This window comes from Trachypithecus francoisi, unplaced genomic scaffold (assembly GCF_009764315.1).
Source record: "Trachypithecus francoisi isolate TF-2019V2 unplaced genomic scaffold, Tfra_2.0 Lachesis_group0, whole genome shotgun sequence".
NCBI classification, from domain to species: domain Eukaryota; kingdom Metazoa; phylum Chordata; class Mammalia; order Primates; family Cercopithecidae; genus Trachypithecus; species Trachypithecus francoisi.
Genome location: NW_022681453.1, coordinates 116,400,811 through 116,422,072, shown reverse-complemented (window position 1 = coordinate 116,422,072; position 21,262 = coordinate 116,400,811). Strand labels below are relative to the sequence as shown.

The 21,262-nt window shown below is 39.9% G+C and overlaps 1 protein-coding gene across 3 annotated transcripts in view; it reads left to right on the top strand.

The window, feature by feature from the left end:
• LRRC34 (leucine rich repeat containing 34) overlaps nt 1-21,262 on the top strand; it is a 23,579-nt gene extending 2,317 nt beyond the window's left edge. For 2 of the 3 annotated variants that reach the window (XM_033211663.1, XM_033211665.1), the window contains exons 2-11: nt 2,650-2,767; nt 3,671-3,792; nt 3,889-3,953; nt 4,492-4,575; nt 9,213-9,341; nt 12,569-12,664; nt 16,862-17,016; nt 17,394-17,549; nt 18,502-18,628; nt 20,906-21,262. In XM_033211663.1, the coding sequence (XP_033067554.1) occupies nt 2,650-2,767; nt 3,671-3,792; nt 3,889-3,953; nt 4,492-4,575; nt 9,213-9,341; nt 12,569-12,664; nt 16,862-17,016; nt 17,394-17,549; nt 18,502-18,628; nt 20,906-21,109 (1,256 nt within the window). In that variant the 3' untranslated portion in view covers nt 21,110-21,262. The remainder of the gene's footprint in view (nt 1-2,649; nt 2,768-3,670; nt 3,793-3,888; nt 3,954-4,491; nt 4,576-9,212; nt 9,342-12,568; nt 12,665-16,861; nt 17,017-17,393; nt 17,550-18,501; nt 18,629-20,905) is intronic. The other variant, XM_033211666.1, reaches the window with a different exon arrangement.

Genomic DNA, 21,262 nt, shown 5'->3' with positions numbered 1-21,262 from the left:
ATAGTTTTGTTTATTTTAGGACTTCTCAAACATACTTGATAATAAAACCTATTCTGTTTGGAACTCCTTTGATCATCCTGTAGAACATGAATATTCCACAAAATACAATTTGGGAAATATTGTGCTACAATATCATTTAAATACATGAAAATTTTCCAAAATAGGTGAAGCTTTTTCAATATGTGCATCTATCCACATGACAGAAATTATGCTATTTAAAATTGTCAGAGATTATCTAGTGACATGGGAAAACTGCTTACAATATAACGTTAATTGAAAAAAACAGCATATAAAATTATATCCAAAGATTCCAATTTTGTTTAAAGAATACTTAATATGCATATGAAAGAAAAACTATAGGAAGTATGTATGCCTAGACCTCAATTGTGGTTGTTCTTTGGCAGTGGGATTGCAGAGTAACATGTATTTTCTTTTTTTTTTTTTTTTTTTTTGAGACGGAGTCTTGCTCTGTCGCCCGGGCTGGAGTGCAGTGGCTGGATCTCTGCTCACTGCAAGCTCCGCCTCCCAGGTTCACGCCATTCTCCTGCCTCAGCCTCCCGAGTAGCTGGGACTACAGGCGCCCGCCACCTCGCCCGGCTAGTTTTTTGCATTTTTAGTAGAGATGGGGTTTCACCGTGTTAACCAGGATGGTCTCTATCTCCTGACCTCGTGATCCGCCCATCTCGGCCTCCCAAAGTGCTGGGATTACAGGCTTGAGCCACCGCGCCCAGGCCGTATTTTCTTTTAATATTAGAAATTTCCGGTCGGGCGCAGTGGCTCACCTGTAATCCCAGCACTTTGGGAGGCTGAGGCAGGCTGATCACTTGAGGTCAGGAGTTCAAGACCAGCCTGGCCAACATGGTGAAACCCCGTCTTTATAGCCGGGTGTGGTGGTGTGTGCCTGTAGTCCCAGCTACTTGGGAGGCTGAGGCAGGAGAATCGCTTGAACCCGGGAGGCAGAGGTTGCAGTGAGCTGAGATTGCACTCCTGCCCTCCAGCCTGGGCGGCAGATTGAGAACTGGTCTCAAAAAAAAAAAAAAGAAATTTCCAAATTGTCTGGAATAAGTATATTAAATTTATTTTTAAAAAGGTTATTAAAAACTGTAAGAGTGAGCTGAGATCCGGCCACTGCACTCCAGCCTGGGCGACAGAGCGAGACTCCGTCTTAAAAAAAATAAAAATAAAAATAAAAACTATAAGAAAATTTTGTTTGCTTTCATCTGAAATATAATGTTCCTCATGTTACATCTTGTTCTGCAGATCCGTTTAGCAAACTCATTATTCTTCAGAGTGCAAAGGACACTCAGTAAACAACATTTCTGAGATATAGAGTCTTAGAAGAGAAGCCAGCTCCTAAAAAGCTAGGCTGGTTGAGCAATGAGATCTCAGTGCACAAATTTTTAAAAGACATCCACAAAAGGTAGAAGTATAGAAACAAAAACAGTGGCCTGTGCTTCTAAGAAAAGTAACAGCATAACTTCCACCCCAGGCCGGGCGTGGTGGCTCAAGCCTGTAATCCTAGCACTTTGGGAGGCCGAGACGGGCGGATCACGAGGTCAGGAGATCGAGACCATCCTGACTAACATGGTGAAACCCCGTCTCTACTAAAAACTACAAAAAACTAGCCGGGCGAGGTGGCGGCGCCTGTAGTCCCAGCTACTCGGGAGGCTGAGGCAGGAGAATGGCGTGAACCCGGGAGGCGGAGCTTGCAGTGAGCTGAGATCCGGCCACAGCACTCCAGCCTGGGTGACAGCGCGAGACTCCGTCTCAAAAAAAAAAAAAAAAAAAAAAAAAAACTTCCACCCCAGAAGACGTAGGCCTTGCAGAAGATGCTTTTGAGGTATTACTGAAAACAGTAAGGTCATTAAGGAAAGCTGCATGTATAACAGAAAGGAGATCTCAATTCCTGCTTTGTTTCTGTCTTCTTAAGAACTTAGGGAAAAGTCACCTTTAGAAAGAGGAAATGGAAGGCTGGGTAGGAGAAGAGCTTCTGTGAGCCAGGCCTCGATTTGGTATGAAGAACTGACAGTTACATTCAAACTTGGGATGGTGTAGAGGGTATCCAAGAAGCTTGTGGTAGTAGGTGATTTTTCAGATCCCTTTTGAGTTAGGTTATTAGATAAAATTGTTTTTATATGAAGCTATTTTAAGAAACCTTTTCCTCTGATGGATGCTGAGATACTGAAAAAAAAAAAAAGAAAGAAATGTTGAGTCACTGCAACCCAATAGGGCACAGTGGAAAGAGGTTGTGGAATCAGTTTGATTCTGCACTCTGCCCTTATTAGCTGCATGGTTTAGGAAAAAATATGTAATTTCTTTGGAAGTCATTTTCCTCAGCTACCAGGCCTGGCACATAATGGAGCTTAGTTCTCCCTTAATGTCACTTCCAACGTAGGGTGCTCACTTGAGCCAGTGTCTGCCAAGCCTCAGTGGGTGGTTCAGTGGCCCTAGTTCTCCAAACAGCGTTTTAATTATCTATCCCATTATTTTTCTCTTCTCTTTTTCTAACCTTATTTCTGTTTCCTTTTCTTCCCTACCCCCACTATACACACATACAGCTCATATCTTTGAAATAAGTATAGTTTTTATGGTATTTAAAAAAGTTTCTAGAATAATTTATATGTGATGGAGGATGCATATATTTTTCAGAATCTCCAGAATCTGGTCTCCAGGAACATTATTCTAACCTGTGTATGGAAAAATCCCAGAAAATTAATCCTTTTATATTGCGTATACTCCAAGAAGTGGATGAAGAAATTAAAAAGGGGTAAGAAAGACAAATACTTAATTACATTAATAGTGTTTGCTTATATTCATATGTGTGAAAATCCTAACATATTGAGTGATTTTATAGCCATTTGAAAATGCTTGGTAAAATGGATACACCGTTTGATTCAGGTAAGTAAGCAGACGAGCAACACTGTTAGTAGGTCTTAGAGGTGGTATAGCATTCAGGAAAGATCACTAGACCGGGAGTACCCAAGCTTGGGCTCCAGAGTGATCTTTAACTTCTGTGGGCGGGGTGAATCTTTTTTTTGTGTATGTGGGCGGGGTGAATCTTTTTTTTTTTTTTTTTTCCTGAGACTAGTGTGTCCCTCTGTCGCCCAGGCTAGAGTGCAGTGGCATGATCTTGGCTCACTGCAAACTCTGCCTCCTGGGTTCAAGCAGTTCTCCTGCCTCAGCCTCCTGAGTAGCTGTGATTACAGGCGCCCGCCACCATGCCTGGCTAATTTTTGTATTTTTAGTAGAGACAGGGTTTCCCCATGTTGGCCAGGCTGGTCTTGAACTCCTGACCTCAGGCGATCCGCCCGCCTTGGCCTCCCAAAGTGCTGAGATTAACAGGCGTGACCACCGCGCTTGACCTGAGCTGGGTTTGTCTAAGAAAATCATTGAAGTTTTCAGTGTTATTATCTATAAAGTGGGGATACTGTTTGTGTGAGTGTGAGTGTGTGTGAGAGAGAAATTATATGGAATCTTTTAAAGCACTTTGCAGTCTGCAGAATGTTCAGTAGTTTTAAGTTACCTGTTATAAATATACTATATAAGTCTACTTACTATATGCTTGCTTCCAGTAACTGTTATCTGTGATATGACTATACATGAAGGAAACATACTTTAATTCTTTACTGGGTTTCTATTTCAAAATCTTTTTTTTTTTTTATTTTAACAGGCTAGCAGCAGGAATCACATTAAACATTGCTGGAAACAATCGCTTAGTGCCAGTAGAAAGAGTTACAGGTGAAGATTTTTGGATTCTTTCCAGAATTTTAAAGAATTGTCTGTATATTAATGGTATGTTTCCATAAGAATCAATACCTCCTGCTTTTCATTGATCTGATTTTAAGTATTCTTTATAAGGAATATCAGCTCTATTCATCTGTGCTTCAGGTTTGGATGTTGGATATAACCTTCTAAGTGATGTTGGTGCATACTATGCTGCGAAACTGGTTCAGGTATTATTTTACTACAAAATGTCCTTAGTTCCGTTTATAGTGAAACCAATTAGTCTAATGACACACACATAAAACACTAGTTTTACCCGATGTTAAGGGTTCCGACTCTGTGCTAGAACACTTGAAATATACTGGAAACCCACTGTGAATTTGGTCTCAATGGAGCCAGTAGCTAGAGCTCCTGAGTTCTTTTGCAAACTTGTACACCATGATCAAACATATACACCACATCCATCTTTCAGATTGATCAAAATGAAAGTTTTTCTTTCATTTATATTGTAATTATATTTTGTTTACATGAGAATGATTTTTTTTTTTCCTTAATGGTAGTTGTTTTTGCTAGGATACAGTTTTTCTTGGTTATAAAGATTTTCTTTCGAGGAAAACACTTTTTCAAATAAAGTATATACTGTGTGTGTGCATGTATATATATATATATATATATATATTATATATATATATATATACTGTGTGTATGTATGTAAAACTGATCAGTTTCCAATAATAATAATGTGTAATAGCTTATTTTCTCTTACAGAAACAACTTAATCTCATTTACTTAAACCTCATGTTTAATGATATTGGGCCTGAAGGTGGAGAATTGATTGCTAAAGTGCTACATGTAAGCATTTATGTATTTCAAACTAACATTTTATTTGGAAATTCTAACTTCTGATAGCTTGGAACCAACAGCATCCGATGTTGAAGTGAACTTATTTTAATATTGTAGGAATGCATATTTTTATTATACTTTATTCAAGTGTAGACATTGCATGAACACTTTTGAAGTCATAGTTTTACTAAGATTTAATTCACATACATAAAATCTACCCTTGAAAGTCTTATCGGCCGGGCGCGGTGGCTCAAGCCTGTAATCCCAGCACTTTGGGAGGCCGAGACGGGCGGATCACGAGGTCAGGAGATCGAGACCATCCTGGCGAACACGGTGAAACCCCGTCTCTACTAAAAATACAAAAACTAGCCGGGCGACGTGGCGGGCGCCTGTAGTCCCAGCTACTCGGGAGGCTGAGGCAGGAGAATGGCGTAAACCGGGAGGCGGAGCTTGCAGTGAGCTGAGATCCGGCCACTGCACTCCAGCCTGGGCGACAGAGCGAGACTCCGCCTCAAAAAAAAAAAAAAAAAAAAAAAAAAAAAAGAAAGTCTTCAGTGGTGTTTTAAGTATTAATATATTCACAGAGCTGTGCAAGAATCACTACTATCACTATTTTTAAAACATACTTATCACCCTAAAAAGAAAAGCCCTCAACTCATAAGCAATCCCTCTCCATCTTTTCCACCCCCTACTCTCCAGCCCCTGGCAGTCACTAACCTACTTCATCTCTCTATATATTTGCCTACTGTGGACATTTCATATAAACAGAATCATACAATATATGGCCTTTGTGACTGGCTTAATGTTTTCAAGGTTCATCTTGAAAACCCAGTCACAAAGATTTATGTTTTTTAAAGACTTTTATAGTTTTAGCTCTTTAATTCTTTGATCCATTTTAATTTTTGAATATAGTATGAGGTAGGAGTCCAACTTTATTCTTTTGTATGTGTATATCCACGTGTCCTAACATCATTTGTTAAAAGACTTCTTTCTCCCATTGAATTGTCCTGACAGCTTTGTCCAAAAATCAGTTAACCATCATTACAGGGGTTTATTTCTGTACTCTCAGTTCTGTTCTTTTAATCTGTATGTCTATCCTTATGCCAGTACCACACTATCTTGATTACTATACCTTTGTAGTAGATTTTGAAACGAAGAAGTGTGTCCTTGTTCTTTTTTCAGGATTGTGTTGGCTCCTCTGTGTCGCTTGCATTTCCATATGAATTTTAGGTCAGTTAATCAATTTCTGCAAGAAAAGCATCTGGGATTTTTTTTTATTTTTATTATTTTTATTTATTTTTTTTGAAGATGGAGCTTTGCTCTCCTTGCCCAGGCTGGAATGCAATGGTGCGATCTCAGCTCACGGCAACCTCCGCCTCACAGGTTCAAGCGATTCTCCTGCCTCGGCCTCTCGAGTAGCTCGGATTATAGGCATGCGCCACCATGCCCGGCTAATTTTGTATTTTTAGTACAGATGGGGTTTCTCCACGCTGGTCAGGCTGGTCTCAAACTTCCGACCTTGGATGATCCGCCCACCTCGGCCTCCCAAAGTGCTGGGATTACAGGCATGAGCCACCGCACCTGGCCAGCAGCTGGGATTTTTTTTTTTTTTTTTTTTGAGACGGAGTCTCGCTCTGTCGCCCAGGCTGGAGTGCAGTGGCCGGATCTCAGCTCACTGCAAGCTCCGCCTCCCGGGTTTACACCATTCTCCTGCCTCAGCCTCCCGAGTAGCTGGGACTACAGGCGCCCGCCACTTCACCCGGCTAGTTTTTTCTATTTTTTAGTAGAGACGGCGTTTCACTGTGTTAGCCAGGATGGTCTCGATCTCCTGACCTCGTGATCCGCCCGTCTCGGCCTCCCAAAGTGCTGGGATTATAGGCTTGAGCCACGGCGCCCGGCCGGCAGCTGGGATTTTAATAGGAATTACAGTAAATCTGTAGGTCACCTTGGGGAGTATTGCCATCTTAAGTCTTCCAAACTTTGAACATGAGATGTTTCATTTAAGGCCTTTCATTTCTTTCAGCAATGCTCTGTAGTTTTCAATGTGCAAGTCTTACATTTCTTTTGTTAAATGTATTCCTAACTTTTTTAATTTATTTTTTTGATGCCATTGTAAGTGGAATTGTTGTCCTTAATTTCATTTTTAGGTTGTTCATTGTTAGCACATGGAAATACAGCTGATTTTTTGTATATTGATCTTGTGTCCTGCTATGTTGCTGAACTCTTGTGTTAGTTCTTTTTTTTTTTTTTTTTTTTTTTTTTTGAGGCGGAGTCTTGCTCTGTCGCCCGGACTGGAGTGCAGTGGCCGGATCTCAGCTCACTGCAAGCTCCGCCTCCCGGGTTTACGCCATTCTCCTGCCTCAGCCTCCCGAGTAGCTGGGACTACAGGCGCCCGCCACCTCGCCTGGCTAGTTTTTTGTATTTTTTAGTAGAGACGGGGTTTCACCGTGTTAGCCAGGATGGTCTCGATCTCCTGACCTCGTGATCCGCCCGTCTCAGCCTCCCAAAGTGCTGGGATTACAGGCTTGAGCCACCGCGCCCGGCCTCTTGTGTTAGTTCTAACAGTTTTTTTTGGTGGAATCCTTAGGATTTTCCCTATGCAAGATGGTGTCACATACAAACAGAGTTTCACTTCATTTCCAATTTGTATGGTTTTTCTTTTTGTTTTTCTTGGCTAATTGCCCTGGCTAGAACCTCCAGCACAATGTTAAATAGAAGTGGTGAGAGGACATCCTTTCCTTCTTCCTGATCACAGAGGGGTTTGAATTGTGAAAATTATTTGCACTATTATATGTTTGAAGGGGTGGCCTGCCCCTCCACACCTGTGGGCGTTTCTCGTTAGGTGGAATGAGAGACTTGAGAAAAGAAATGAGACACAGAGACAAAGCATAGAGAAAGAAAAAGTGGGCCTAGGGGACCGGCACTCAGCATACAGAGGACCTGCACTGGCACCGGTCTCTGAGTTCCTTTAGTATTTATTGATAATTATCTTTACCATCTTAGAAAAAGGTAAGTGGCAGGATAATAGGATCATCATAGGGAGAAGGTCAGCAGTAAGACGTATGAATAAAGATCTCTGTGACATGAATAAGTTTAAGGAAAAGTGCTGTGCCTTGATATGCATATGCAAACATCTTCATAAACCTTTTTAGTGCATAAAGAGCAGCATTGCGCTAGCAAGTCCCACCTTTCGCCCTAAGGCAGTTTTCTCCTTTCTCAGTAAACAGAAGGTACAATCGGGTTTTACATGGAGATGTTCCATTGCCCAGGGATGGGCAGGAGACAGATGCTTTTCTCTATCTCAACCGCCAAGAGGCTTCTTTCCTCTTACCCTAGTCCTCCTCAGCACAGACCCTTCACGGGTGTCAGGGTGGGGGACGATCAAAGAGACGACCTCTTTCTCTTCCCACGAGGCCATATTTCAGACTATCACGTGGGGTGAAACCTTGGGCAATACCTAGCTTTCCTAGGCAGAGGTCCCTGTGACTTTTGTCAGTGTACATGTCCCTTGGTACTTGAGATTAAGAGAATGGTGATGACTTTTAACCAGCATACTGCCTCAGGCACTTGTTTAACAAAGCACATCCTGCACAGCCCAAAATCCATTAAACCTTGAGTCACCACAGCACATGTCTCTTGCAAGGACAAGGTTGGGGGTAGGGTCACAGATTAACAGCATCTCAAATACAGAACAAAATGGAGTCTCTTATGTCTACTTCCTTCTATATAGACACAGTAACAGTCTGATCTTTCTTTTCCTCACATATGTCCTAATATTTACTCATTAGAATGATGAAATGTCTGTAATTTTGTGAAACATTTATCACATTATATTACTTTAAAAGTGATATAGGAGGAATGGGGAGTGACTGGTTAATGGAATAGGACTGGCTTCAGGGATGATGAAAATGTTTTGGAACTAGCTACAGGTGATGACTGCACAACACTGAATGTACTAAATGCTACTGAATTGTATACTTAAAAATGGTCAGTTTTATGTTATGTGAATTTCACCTCAATTTAAAAAAGTGAAGTGCTATAATTTTCTTAAGATAAATTTACAGATTTTTCCAGTGAAAGGAAAGTTTATTAATATATGCTTTATTTACTGGTTATTGCTTGGGCATCTGTTTCTTGGGCATTATTTCCACTCAACTGTTAAACTAGATTTTTATCTATTATGGTAGATTGAATGTTACCTTTAAGGAATATATCCTGTTCTGGCTGGGTGTGGTGGCTCATGCCTGTAATCCCAGCACTTTGGGAGGCCGAGGTGGGTGGATCACAAGGTCAGGAAATCGAGACCATCCTGGCTAACACGGTGAAGCCCTGTCTCTACTAAAAATACAAAAAAAAAAAATTAGCCAGGCGTGGTGGCGGGCGCCTGTAGTCCTAGCTACTTGGGAGGCTGAGGCAGGAGAAGGGCGTGAACCTGGGAGGCGGAGTTTGCGTGAGCCGAGATCGCACCACTGCACTCCAGCTTGGGGGACAGAGCGAGATTCAAAAAAAAAAAAAAAAAAGGAATATACCCGGTCTGTCTCCATGAAAATTGGAGGCTGCAAATAGTAATAGTCTCCTAATTCATGTAATGTATAGAATTCTGTGGATTAAAAATTTTTAAATAAAATTTTTTTTTTCCTTTTCAGAAGAATCAGACTCTGAAATACCTAAGAATGACTGGAAACAAAATTGAAAATAAAGGTGGAATGTTTTTTGCTGCAATGCTGCAAATTAATTCATCCTTAGAGAAATTAGATCTGGGTGACTGTGACCTGGTGAGTAAAATGGTTATGAGAAAATCATCCAGATAAGCTAAATGATCAATGACTAATTTTGCCTCTTATGTCTAATATCAGAGAAGAGGTATTTTTCCCCTAGACATAATAGTGCAGATTAATAAAATCAGACTATAGTAAATAACAGAAAAATACTTAATAAAAATATTCCTAAACATCCATCTACATAGCTCATCTTAAACTGTATGGAATTTTTAGAAAAAGATCATGTTCACTTTAATTAAACAAATACTACTTTATTCATATAATTTTTTTACTTTTGAAAATACATGGTTAGGCTGGGTGCAGTGGCTCACGCCTATAATCCCAGCACTTTGGGAGGCCGAGGCAGGTAAAAGACCAGCCTGGCCAACATGGTGAAACCTCGTCTCTACTAAAAATACAGAAATCAGTCGGGGCCTGGTGGCGGGAGCCTGTAATCCCAGTTACGCAGGAGGCTGAGGCAGAAGAATCGCTTGAACCAGAAGGCGGAGGCTGCAGTGAGCTGAGATCATGTCACTGCCCTCCAGCCCCGGGGCGACAGAGCGAGACTGCCTCAAAACAAAAATAAAATACTTTTTAGTAGTTACTTATATTGTAGCACAAAAACTTAAAATGATGATGCTAAAAGCTGCTCTGAAGCTGGGTGACATGACATGTACCTGTAGTCCCAGCTATTTAGGAGGCTGAGGTGGGAGAATCTCTTGAGCCCAGGAGTTTGAGGTTACAGTGCACTACAATCGTGCCTGTGAACATGCACCGTACTCCAGCATGGGCAACATGGTAAGACCCTGTCTCGAAAAATTATTAAAAAATATAAAAGTTGCTTTCAACCTTCACCTGGCCTGATAATGAGAAATGTGTTTTTTTGCATGTCTTCAAATTCCAGGCTTCACTTTCTCTGACATGTTTTCAAATCTTCAGGCCTACACTTGGGAACCTGTTGTATAGCCTCAGGTTAATCAATGTGACATGAAAATAAGATGGGCCAGGGGGCTCTCTGGTTTAATAGATTCTGAAGGATTAACTTTTTATTATATTTTTGGAGACAGAGTCTCACTCTTGTCGCCCAGGCTGGAGTGCAATGACATGATCTCAGCTCACTGCAACCTCCACCTCCCAGGTTCAAGCGATTCTCCTGCCTCAGCCTCCTGAGTAGCTGGGATTACAGGTGCCTACCAACACACCTGGCTAATTTTTTTTTGTATTTTTAGTAGAGATGGGGTTTCATGATGTTGGCTAGGCTGGTCTTGAACTCCTGACCTCAGGTGATCCACCTGCCTCGGTCTCCCAAAGTGCTGGGATTACAGGCGTGAGCCATGGCGCTCGGCCAAGATTAACTTTTTAAGGTGGTAGATGCAGCCAATGTGGTTCTGGGAAAACATTAATTCGGTATTGATCATCTCCACATACCAGTCACTGTGCTGGATACTAACGATACAACAGTGAATCATATGGCCTGTGCCCTTATGAAACTTATATTTTATTTGGGAAAACACCAATAAAGAAATAGAGGAAAGTGCTACAAAAATGACTGAGTACTCTGATAATGGGGAGAAGTAATTCTGCTACAGGATGGTTGCCTAAGACTTGAGGAGGTAATATTTATGAGTTATGAAGGAGAGAAAAAACTGTCATGGAGAGTGTCCATGTCAGAACCTTCCAGGCAGAGCATCCAGATGCACGGACATTAAGCTAGTGCTTAAGTGTGGCATGGGTAGGATTCCTGGTGCAGAGGGAGGTAATTTTCATACTCAAGTATTTATTTTTACAGATGCTTTGTTTGTTTCAAGGGATTATGGTTTTCCATTTATAGCAGTTAACAAAGTTTTATTTTAAAATAAATGTAAGTGAAAAAGTGAGTTGATTTAATGGGAAAGTATTAAGTAAATAGTGTAAAGTAAGTTTGGGCGTGGTAGCTCATGCTTATAATCCCAGCATTTTGGGAGGCCAAGGCAGGCAGACTGCCTGAGCCCAGGAGTTTGAGACCAGCCTTGGCAACATGGGAAAACACCGTCTCTACAAAAAATACAAAAATTAACCAAGCATGGTGTTGCATGCCAGCTACTAGGGAGGCTGAGGTGGGAGGATTGCTTGAGCCCAGCAGGTTAAGGCTGCAGTGAGCTGAGTGTGCCACTGCACTCCAGCCTGGGCGACACAGTGAGCCCCTATCTCAAAAAATAAATAACAAAAATAGTGTTAAATATTTTGCATACTCAGATATGGCAAAAATCACAAGGGAGGTACATGAATAATAAAATAGCAAGTCTCACAGGTTTTAATAACTGAGAAGTCAGAATAGCTGAGCAGACAAAGTTAAGAGTGCCTCAAAGTAAAAGTGGAGAAGCTTATAGAGGCCAGATATGGCAAAGTTGTATGGGTGTAGGTCATGGGTAAGGGGAAGAAGTGGGGGTTGTGTTATAAATGCAAATTATGGAAAAAGCAAATCATAGAAATCTGGAAAAGCTCTGAGGGGTAATGATCTGGCAGTTTTAGATTACTAATTTCTCTGTGGAAAATTAAAGAAGCCATCTGACCACTTAGAAGTCCAGGTGAGAAGTGAGGAGGACTTGGGCTGGGGTGGTGGCCACGGAGATGGACAGGAACAGACTAATTTGAGACATCTTTTGGAGGCAGCAGAAGCTGTAAGACTTAGTGATCAACTGGATGGGAAGGTTAAGAGGAATGGCAGAGTGAGAGGAAGCCCATGGTTTCCGGCATACCAGCTGGGTGTACATGGTGGTGTCCATCACACATATGGGGGAGGACTAGGCCCTTTCAGTCAGATAGAGCAAGAGAGGCCTATGGGATCTGTGAAAAATGTGATTGGTAACCTTTTCCCACCACACACACACTTAAAGTACTAGTATGAATATAAGAGTGCTTGCACAATGAAATGTGTTGCATAAGTAGTATGAGCTCTAGCTGGGATCCACATAGAAGCCTGAGGGGTGAGGAATAAAAACCTAGAGGGAAACACTCAGGAAATGGACATTAAAACATTAAGAAACTCCCCACGCCATGTTTTAGATAGATTTTAGGGCCAGGAGAAAAGAATACAGTAACAATTCATTTTTGAATTTGACCAACTTACAATTCAAAGTGCAAGGAATGCTTAAATTTTAAAAATAATTTTATCAGAATGCAGATAGCTGATCTTGAAATATTTATGTAGCGAGATTATTATATACTTTGTCAGTTTCCTTAATGAATTTACCTGTTTTTAGGGAATGCAAAGTGTGATAGCATTTGCTACAGTACTAACTCAAAACCAAGCAATTAAGGCAATAAACCTAAACCGACCTATACTGTATGGTGAACAGGTATGTATTCAAAGTGATGGTAGTTAATATAACAACATGAATGAAACTAAGGTACAAGTTTATGTCAAGGTACATGAATACACTGTAGTTTTAGAGATATGTGTATTATATCTTGTAAACTACTATTTATAAAAATGTTTATTTAAAGGAAAATTATATCAATTCTTGGTAAGACGTTTATAACTAAATATGCTTTTAGATATTGCTTACTTAAGCAGCAAACATGTCATCTTTTCTCTTGAAACTCAAGTTCTTTTTTTTTTTTTTTTTTTTTGAGGCGGAGTCTCGCTCTGTTGCTCGGACTGGAGTGCAGTGGCCGGATCTCAGCTCACTGCAAGCTCCGCCTCCCGGGTTTACGCCCTTCTCCTGCCTCGGCCTCCCGAGTAGCTGGGTCTACAGGCACCCGCCATCTCTCCCGGCTAGTTTTTGTATTTTTAGTAGAGACGGGGTTTCACCGTGTTGGCCAGGATGGTCTCGATCTCCTGACCTCGTGATCCACCCGTCTCGGCCTCCCAAAGTGCTGGGATTACAGGCTTGAGCCACCGCGCCCGGCCGAAACTCAAGTTCTTAGTGAGTAAACCTGCGAGGGTCAAAGTGGTCAAGATGAAAGCATAAATAATGAAGTGTTTTTTTTTTTTTTTTTTTTTTTGAGACGGAGTCTCACTCTGTTGCCTAGGCTGGAGCACAGTGGCACGATCTCGTCTCACTGCAAGCTCTGCCTCCTGGGTTCACGCCATTCTCCTAATAGTGAAGATTTTAAAGGCCACATTATAAGACCCCAGTGTGAACTGTTTGTTACATTGATGTGGCTGAACCATTACACCTTTGAAATCATGAGTAATAAAAGCAAAATGTGTGTGAAAAGCAGTCTGGAAAGTTTGGACTTGATCCTATCTATAGATAAGCTGCTTGCTGGAGACAGAAAGATGAGTAAAAACATGGTTCCTACTTTCATGACTTCTTGCTCCTTCTGGGTGGCTTTCTTCTCCTATCACTTGTAAACAGCTAGAGAATAAGAACTCACGTTATTATTGGTATAAACAAAAACGTGTATCTAACTATTAGGAAAAGTAAATGGTCTAAGCACTTTATAAAGTTCAATGTTTAAAATGTAATGTTTGGCTGGGCACGGTAGCTCACACCTGTAATCCCAGCACTTTGGGAGGCCGACGCAGGCGGTTTGAGACCAGCCTGGCTAACATGGCAAAACCCAGTCTCTACTAAAAATACAAAAATTAGCCAGGCATGGTGGCAGGCGCCTGTAATCCCAGTTACTTGGGAGGCTGAGGCTGGAGAATCGCTTGAACCCAGGAAGCAGAGGTTGCAGTGAGCTGAGATCTCACCACTGCACTCCAGCCTGGGCGACGGAGCAAGACTTCATCTTCATCTCAATCAATCAATCAATGTCAATGTTTGAATTTTGAACTTTATTTATTTATTTTTTTTGAGATGAGGTCTCACTCTGTCACCCAGGCTGGAGTGCGGTGGCAGGATTTCGGCTTACGGCAGCCTCCACCTTCTGGGCTCAAATGATCCTCCCACCTCAGCCTCCTGAGTAGCTGGGATCACAGGTAAGCACCACCATGCCCAGCTAATTTTTTTGTATTTTTGGTAGAGACAGTGTTTTGTCATGGTGTCCAGGCTGGTCTTGAACTCCTGAGCTTAAGCTGTCTACCTGCCTTGGCCTCCCAAAGTGCTGGGATTACAGGCATCAGCTACCATGCCCAGCCAAACTCTGAACTTTTTAAATGATCAAAGCACTTTAGATAATTTAAAATTATCTACTTCATTGTTCCCCCTCAGTATGAATAACTGAGAATTAACGATATTTTTAAAGTAGTATTCTCATATTCAGAAGTGTATTTTACATTCTTTGCCTACATAGATATCTCCCTTTCAGTTATCTTTGCACTTTTCGGTACCAGAATTTTTGCAGTTTTACATCACCTTGTTTCATGTACGTAAATCCAATCTGTTCAACAAGACCCTCAGAATCTTCAAATAGATTCCTATTTTTAAAATATGTAAAAGACTAGCAAAATACAGCTCAAAGTAGGCATGCAGTGAATTGCTTCACTCATGATTCATTCACACCACAAATATTTGAATGCAACCTTAAACCAGACACAATGCTAGCCAGGTGCTAGAGGTATTAAAGTCAAATAAATTACATAGCACTTGTCTTCAGTGAGTTTTCCATCTAGGTGGAAGGAGCTTGACAAGTCTGGAGAGTGATATGCTTGGGGTGCCATGGGGACATAAGGAGGGTAATCGAAATCAAAGCAGGGGAGGTGAGTGTGATAGGGAGGTTCTCAGATTGAGGACATGACAGGAGATTTGAAGGCTAAATAAAAAATTTCTAGATTGTATCTGTGCAGAAATATGTTTATATATAGGAGATCACATTATAAGCATGATCCCTTTTAAAAATATGTTGAGTGGTGTCATTCCTAAATCCACCTGAGGATGCTTATTATTAAAAGCCCAGGCTCCCTTGTTGCTCTCAGCCTGGTGTTTCTGGCAGCCAGCTAGGTGCTAGCCTGTTTTGTTCTTCTCCAGGACAGCCACTACCTTCTCTATCCCCAAGGCTACGATTCTGCTCTTAAATTGCTGTTCCCAAATACAAACCTGCAAATTAATTACATTTACGGGTTTTACTGTTTTACTACCATGGAGGAATGGGATAACAAAAAGCTGTTAAGATGTTGGACTTTACCTTTAACGCTCATTGGCATTATCCGGGGAGCTTGAAAAATACTGATGCCAGGTGCCATGCTAGACAAATCAAGTCACAAACTCAGTGAATGGGGCTAAAACCCTTTACTATTTCTGACAATAGTTCCTCCCTTAATTAGGATACTCCTGCTTTCAAGCTTTATAGCCTAGAACTACAATCAAGGCCCAAACACAAAAACATAATGAGTTTGTCTTCTGTGCCTGGCACTAGGTAGAGCAATAGTGGAACCCCCTAAGTGTGGTTGGTTTGCATTTTTTTACCTTCCTAGACTACACAGCATCCCTTTAGCATGGCTGGCTTGCATTTTTGAAGATACTAGTCTACATAACATTCCTTTGGGTATATCTTTTCAGTGTCAAAGCAATTTCAACAAATACAGAATTACAGAATATTGAACAATAATAAATGCTTTGTAGTCTGCCTATGGAACACTTATTTTGTGCTAGGCACCTTTTTTCAGTTAACTTATTTCTGTGAGGGAAGCATAATTTCAGCTACTTTACTAAAATGGAAATTGAGGCTCAGCTGGATGAAAATATTTGCCCAAAGTCATATAGCCAGTAAAAGGTAAAGCTAGTATCTGACAGATTCGATTTTTATAAAGCTCATGTACTTTCTGCTATTGCTATGTGGTTTCATTTAAAGTTTTTTTTTAAAGTACCTTTATGTATAACAAGAACACATATAGTTATCTATGTTCATCATCAGCATTTCCAGTGACTTATTATGTTATACAGCAATCATGCAAGAGTACTTCTTGTCACAAAATACTTTGGGCTATTCATTTGAAAATATGCTTTGATTTTGTTAAAAACTTAAAATGCCTGGTAGTCAAATCTTCACTGATGCTATGTATCTTTTGCCTAGAAGCAGCAAGATTGTGGAACTTAAAAAAAGGTCTTTTGATGATCAGAAAATAAGAATAAAACCTCTTAGGAATTTGAGATGAATATAAAAGGGAAGGATCAGATATATCACAGGGTTAATGAGTGTATTCTTAATATAAAATAAAGATTGGGAAATGTCTTTGTATTTTGTCTGAAAACCGTCAAGAGTAGAGATCAAGAGCAAAGTTTAAGAACATAAGGAAGGTACAAGAAAGGTTTAGAGACTTGAAAGATGGATTACAAGCTCAATACATGATGGGACCATTTTTTTTTTCCTTTCGAAATGACTGATTATTGTTCCTTTAAAAACCCAAATTAACCAGCATCTTTTACATCACTTAGGTAGCAGGCACTTGTAAAATATAGTGACTATATTTTACCTTCTGAGAAGGTAAAAAATATCATTTGTGGCAAAGATAATTTTTTTAAGATAGACTAAACAAATGCAAATTGTAGACTAAGTTTTAACCAATATAATCTTTTTTAAAAGCTAATTTAAATAACAGCATATGTCTGATAAACATGCACTACTTCAAAATTATATTTTAGAAATAAGATTTTATCCACTTTTAGGAAGAGTCCACAGTCCATATAGGCCGCATGTTGAAAGAAAATCACTGTCTTGTTGTACTACACATGTGTAAGCATGATATAAAAAACAGTGGTATACAACAGTTATGTGATGCACTGTATCTGAACAGTAGCCTGCGCTACCTTGATGTCAGCTGGTAAGTGATAATTTACACATTAATAATTCAAAGTTAAACCATGGGAATAATCTATATATAAATATTCATGGTAATTGGGATACTTTGTTAGACATTATTTCCAGTGATTAGAAACTGCAACCAACTGTCAACCCTTTGTCCTAAGCTTTAATATTTACTGCTGCTATCTTTTAGTAACATAAATGAGCAATTTAGTTGTGTAAACAAGAATGAAAGCAATATTTTATGGTGAATTTTCATTAACTTTCTTGGAAATCAAGTGATTAAAATAAACCTTTACTAAAACACAAAGTACTGTTTAAGTTTTCAAGCATCTTATCACTATGAATAAAAACACTATTTCATATTTTCAAATATAACTATTTTTCCTTTCCCAGCAACAAAATAACTCATGATGGAATGGTGTATTTGGCTGATGTACTGAAAAGCAACACTACCCTGGAAGTAATAGATCTTTCCTTTAACAGAATAGAAAATGCAGGTGCAAACTATCTCAGTGAAACTCTTACTTCACACAACAGGAGTCTTAAAGCGTTAGTATGGTTTTATATTTAATCAAAATAACAAAAAAGCAAATTTTTAAATACTAACCTCAAACCCCTTAACTCCTAAGATGATGATGAAATACGAAAACTCAGCTTCTAAACTGACATAGTATTAAGTTACAGTAAACATTTAAATTTCTATTTTTCGGCCGGGTGTGGTGGCTCAAGCCTGTAATCCCAGCACTTTGGGAGGCCGAGACGGGCGGATCACGAGGTCAGGAGATCGAGACCATCCTGGCTAACACGGTGAAACCCCGTCTCTACTAAAAAAATACAAAAAACTAGCTGGGTGTGGTGGCAGGCGCCTGTAGTCCCAGCTACTCGGGAGGCTGAGGCAGGAGAATGGCATAAACCCAGGAGGCGGAGCTTGCAGTGAGCTGAGATCCGGCCACTGCACTCCAGCCTGGGCGACAGAGCAAGACTCCGTCTCAAAAAAAAAAAAAAAAAAAAAAAAAAAAAATTTCTATTGTTCAAATGTACTGTCTTTTACAATTAGACTGGTTCTACTAATGATTCCTTCAAATTAATGAGAAAATTTGTATTGCTTATATTATTTATCTTGAATTCTAATAAAAAAATCAGAAGCATTCAATATGATCAAGACTTTTAAAAATAAAAATTAACTAAAGAATAAAATACTTGGATGCATTTATCCAGAAAAATATATCTGCTATTCACCCAAACATTTACTGAAAAATATAAAACAGAAGACTTTCAAAATGAAAAATATAAAACAGAAGACTTTAGGTACTCACTCTAGTGAGTACCTAAAGATCTAATTAGAAAACTAAGTTTCTTGGATTTTAGGAATTAAATGGGTCAGTATTTCTACCACTACATTACAACATACTGAGGAATAATGCTAAGACTACACAAGAAAATGTTTGTAATAAATGTTGCTAATTTTTGTATTCTTTCCTTGTGGAACTATTGGTTTCAGGTTGTCAGTAGTCAGCAACAACATAGAGGGAGAAGGACTTGTTGCTCTTTCACAATCAATGAAAACAAATCTCACATTCTCTCATATCTACATTTGGGGAAACAAATTTGATGAGGCTACGTGTGTAGTAAGTTTTAAGTTTTTTCCTTCACTGAAGGCTTTTTCTGGGATCATCTCTGTAACATCGGATATTATTTACAGGTGCCTCAGAAATGGTTACACAGTGAGACACTGCAGTTTTGATAATTAACATAAGTCCTAAAATTAGCTACTAGAGAGTTTGGTGGTTGAAATAACAAAAGATACTAAAACTATGTATTAGTATTACACATCACTGAATGACACAGTTCGAATTCCTCTAAGGTTAAAAAAAATCATAATTATTGATCAGATGTAGCAAAATTTCTGATCTGCTCCCTAATAATTATACCAAAATATGGAACGGGAGAGATAGAGTACAAGCTATCAAAATATTTGGCATGTTGCTCACATAAATACATATAGCCTTTGATACTAATTTCAAAGCAGAAATAATGGTAACAGTTTTCATTTGGAAAGAATGAGGGGAAAAAGTAGATGTTAAAATTCTCAAAATTTGCAAAAGGACTAACCAAAATTCCACCACTAAAAAGAGTAATAAAACATACAGTATTGTCTAAACCACCCTCCCAAAAAAACCAACCCTTAATTTTAGAAAAACATCCATAATCCTTTAGGTTCTACACACCAGAAGCTGAGTAAGTTGAGTTTGGAACTGGAACTAATGATGAATGACAAGCTAAAGCAAAAACCAACTTGACTTTTAAATCTTTTAATGTTTAAATTTCCATCTTTCTCCATAATGCCAACCTTACTGACAAACCAGTTCAACATGTTTGTATGACTCTGTAACATAGATACTAAGGATCGTGGCTCATGCCTGTAATCCCAGCACTTTGAGAGGCCAAGGCGGGGGGATCACGAGGTCAAGAGATTGAGACCATCCTGGCCAACATGGTGAAACCCTATCTCTACTAAAAGTACAAAAGTACAAAAATTAGCTGGCTGTGGTGGTGCGTGGGCCTGTAGTCCCAGCTACTCGGAGGCTGAGGCAGGAGAATCGCCTGAACCCGAGACAGAGGTTGCAGTGAGCCGTGCCACTGTACTCCAGTTTGGCAACAGACCAAGACTCTGTCTCAAAAAAAAAAAAAAATATATATATATATATATATAATATAAATTCTACAATTAAGAAATAATAGGTCAGCATCCAATTCTATGGAATTGTCTCTCTTAGCCTAAATCTGTAGATTAGATTCAGGGGGGTCATGAACTCTATATAACTGGATGTCCAAATCTGGGATTCCCTTAATTTTTCTGAGGAATGGTAACTAGCTATCAGCAGATTTTTAAGAATGTATACAACAGCCCTCCTATCCAGCTTCCCTACCTATTCCAATTTATGAACATCTGTGGGACTTGAAAATTTTGACCATTAAGAGCTTTGGTCCACAAAATTGGTAGTATAGAAAATTAACTCTGGGAGTCGGCCGGGCGCGGTGGCTCAAACCTGTAATCCCAGCACTTTGGGAGGCCGAGACGGGCGGATCACGAGGTCAGGAGAGCGAGACCATCCTGGCTAACACGGTGAAACCCCGTCTCTCCAAAAAATAGAAAAAACTAGCCGGGCGAGGTGGCGGGCGCCTGTAGTCCCAGCTACTCCGGAGGCTGAGGCAGGAGAATGGCGTAAACCTGGGAGGTGGAGCTTGCAGTGAGCTGAGATCCGGCCACTGCACTCCAGCCCGGGCGACAGAGCAAGACTCCGTCTCAAAAAAAAAAAAAAAAAAAGGCCGGGCGCGGTGGCTCAAGCCTGTAATCCCAGCACTTTGGGAGGCCGAGACGGGCGGATCACGAGGTCAGGAGATCGAGACCATCCTGGCTAATACGGTGAAACCCCGTCTCTACTAAAAAATACAAAAAACTAGCCGGGCGACGAGGCGGGCGCCTGTAGTCCCAGCTACTCGGGAGGCTGAGACAGGAGAATGGCGTGAACCCGGGAGGCGGAGCTTGCAGTGAGCTGAGAGCCGGCCACTGCACTCCAGCCTGGGCAGCAGAGCGAGACTCCGTCTCAAAAAAAAAAAAAAAAAAAAAAAAAAGACTCTGGGAGTCACAAAATGACAAAACATATCTAATACATTAAAAGTTAGAAATAAGTTTTGCAACATTATAATTTCATTCTGTGTAATTAAATGAATAAAAATCTACCTATAATACCTGGAAAATATTAAAATTCAGCAATGTTATTCAGAATATTTTATTTTAAACTACAAATTAGCACAGCTAATTTGAATATTTAAATTTCTTTAAGCACTGTAAATTGAATACATTTTTTCTTAATGATACAGTTTTTTCTTAAAAATCCTAGGCATATTCAGACTTAATTCAAATGGGTCGTCTAAAACCAGACAATACAGATGTGGAGCCATTTGTGGTAGATGGACGTGTATATCTTGCAGAAGTCTCCAATGGTCTTAAAAAGCATTATTATTGGACATCAACTTCTGGAGAATCTTATGACCACTCATCTAATGCAGGTTTTGCTCTTGTTCCAGTAGGTCAGCAGCCATGAAAAAGTAGCTCTAAAATAATTTTCATACATTTGTCTTATTTCACAGAGGTCAATATTCTATGGCCTATTTGTTTTCCTTTATAAATTAAAACAAGTTACTTTTTTCAAATGTGTAAAAGATAATAACTTTGTATAACTGTCTACTGTGAAAAA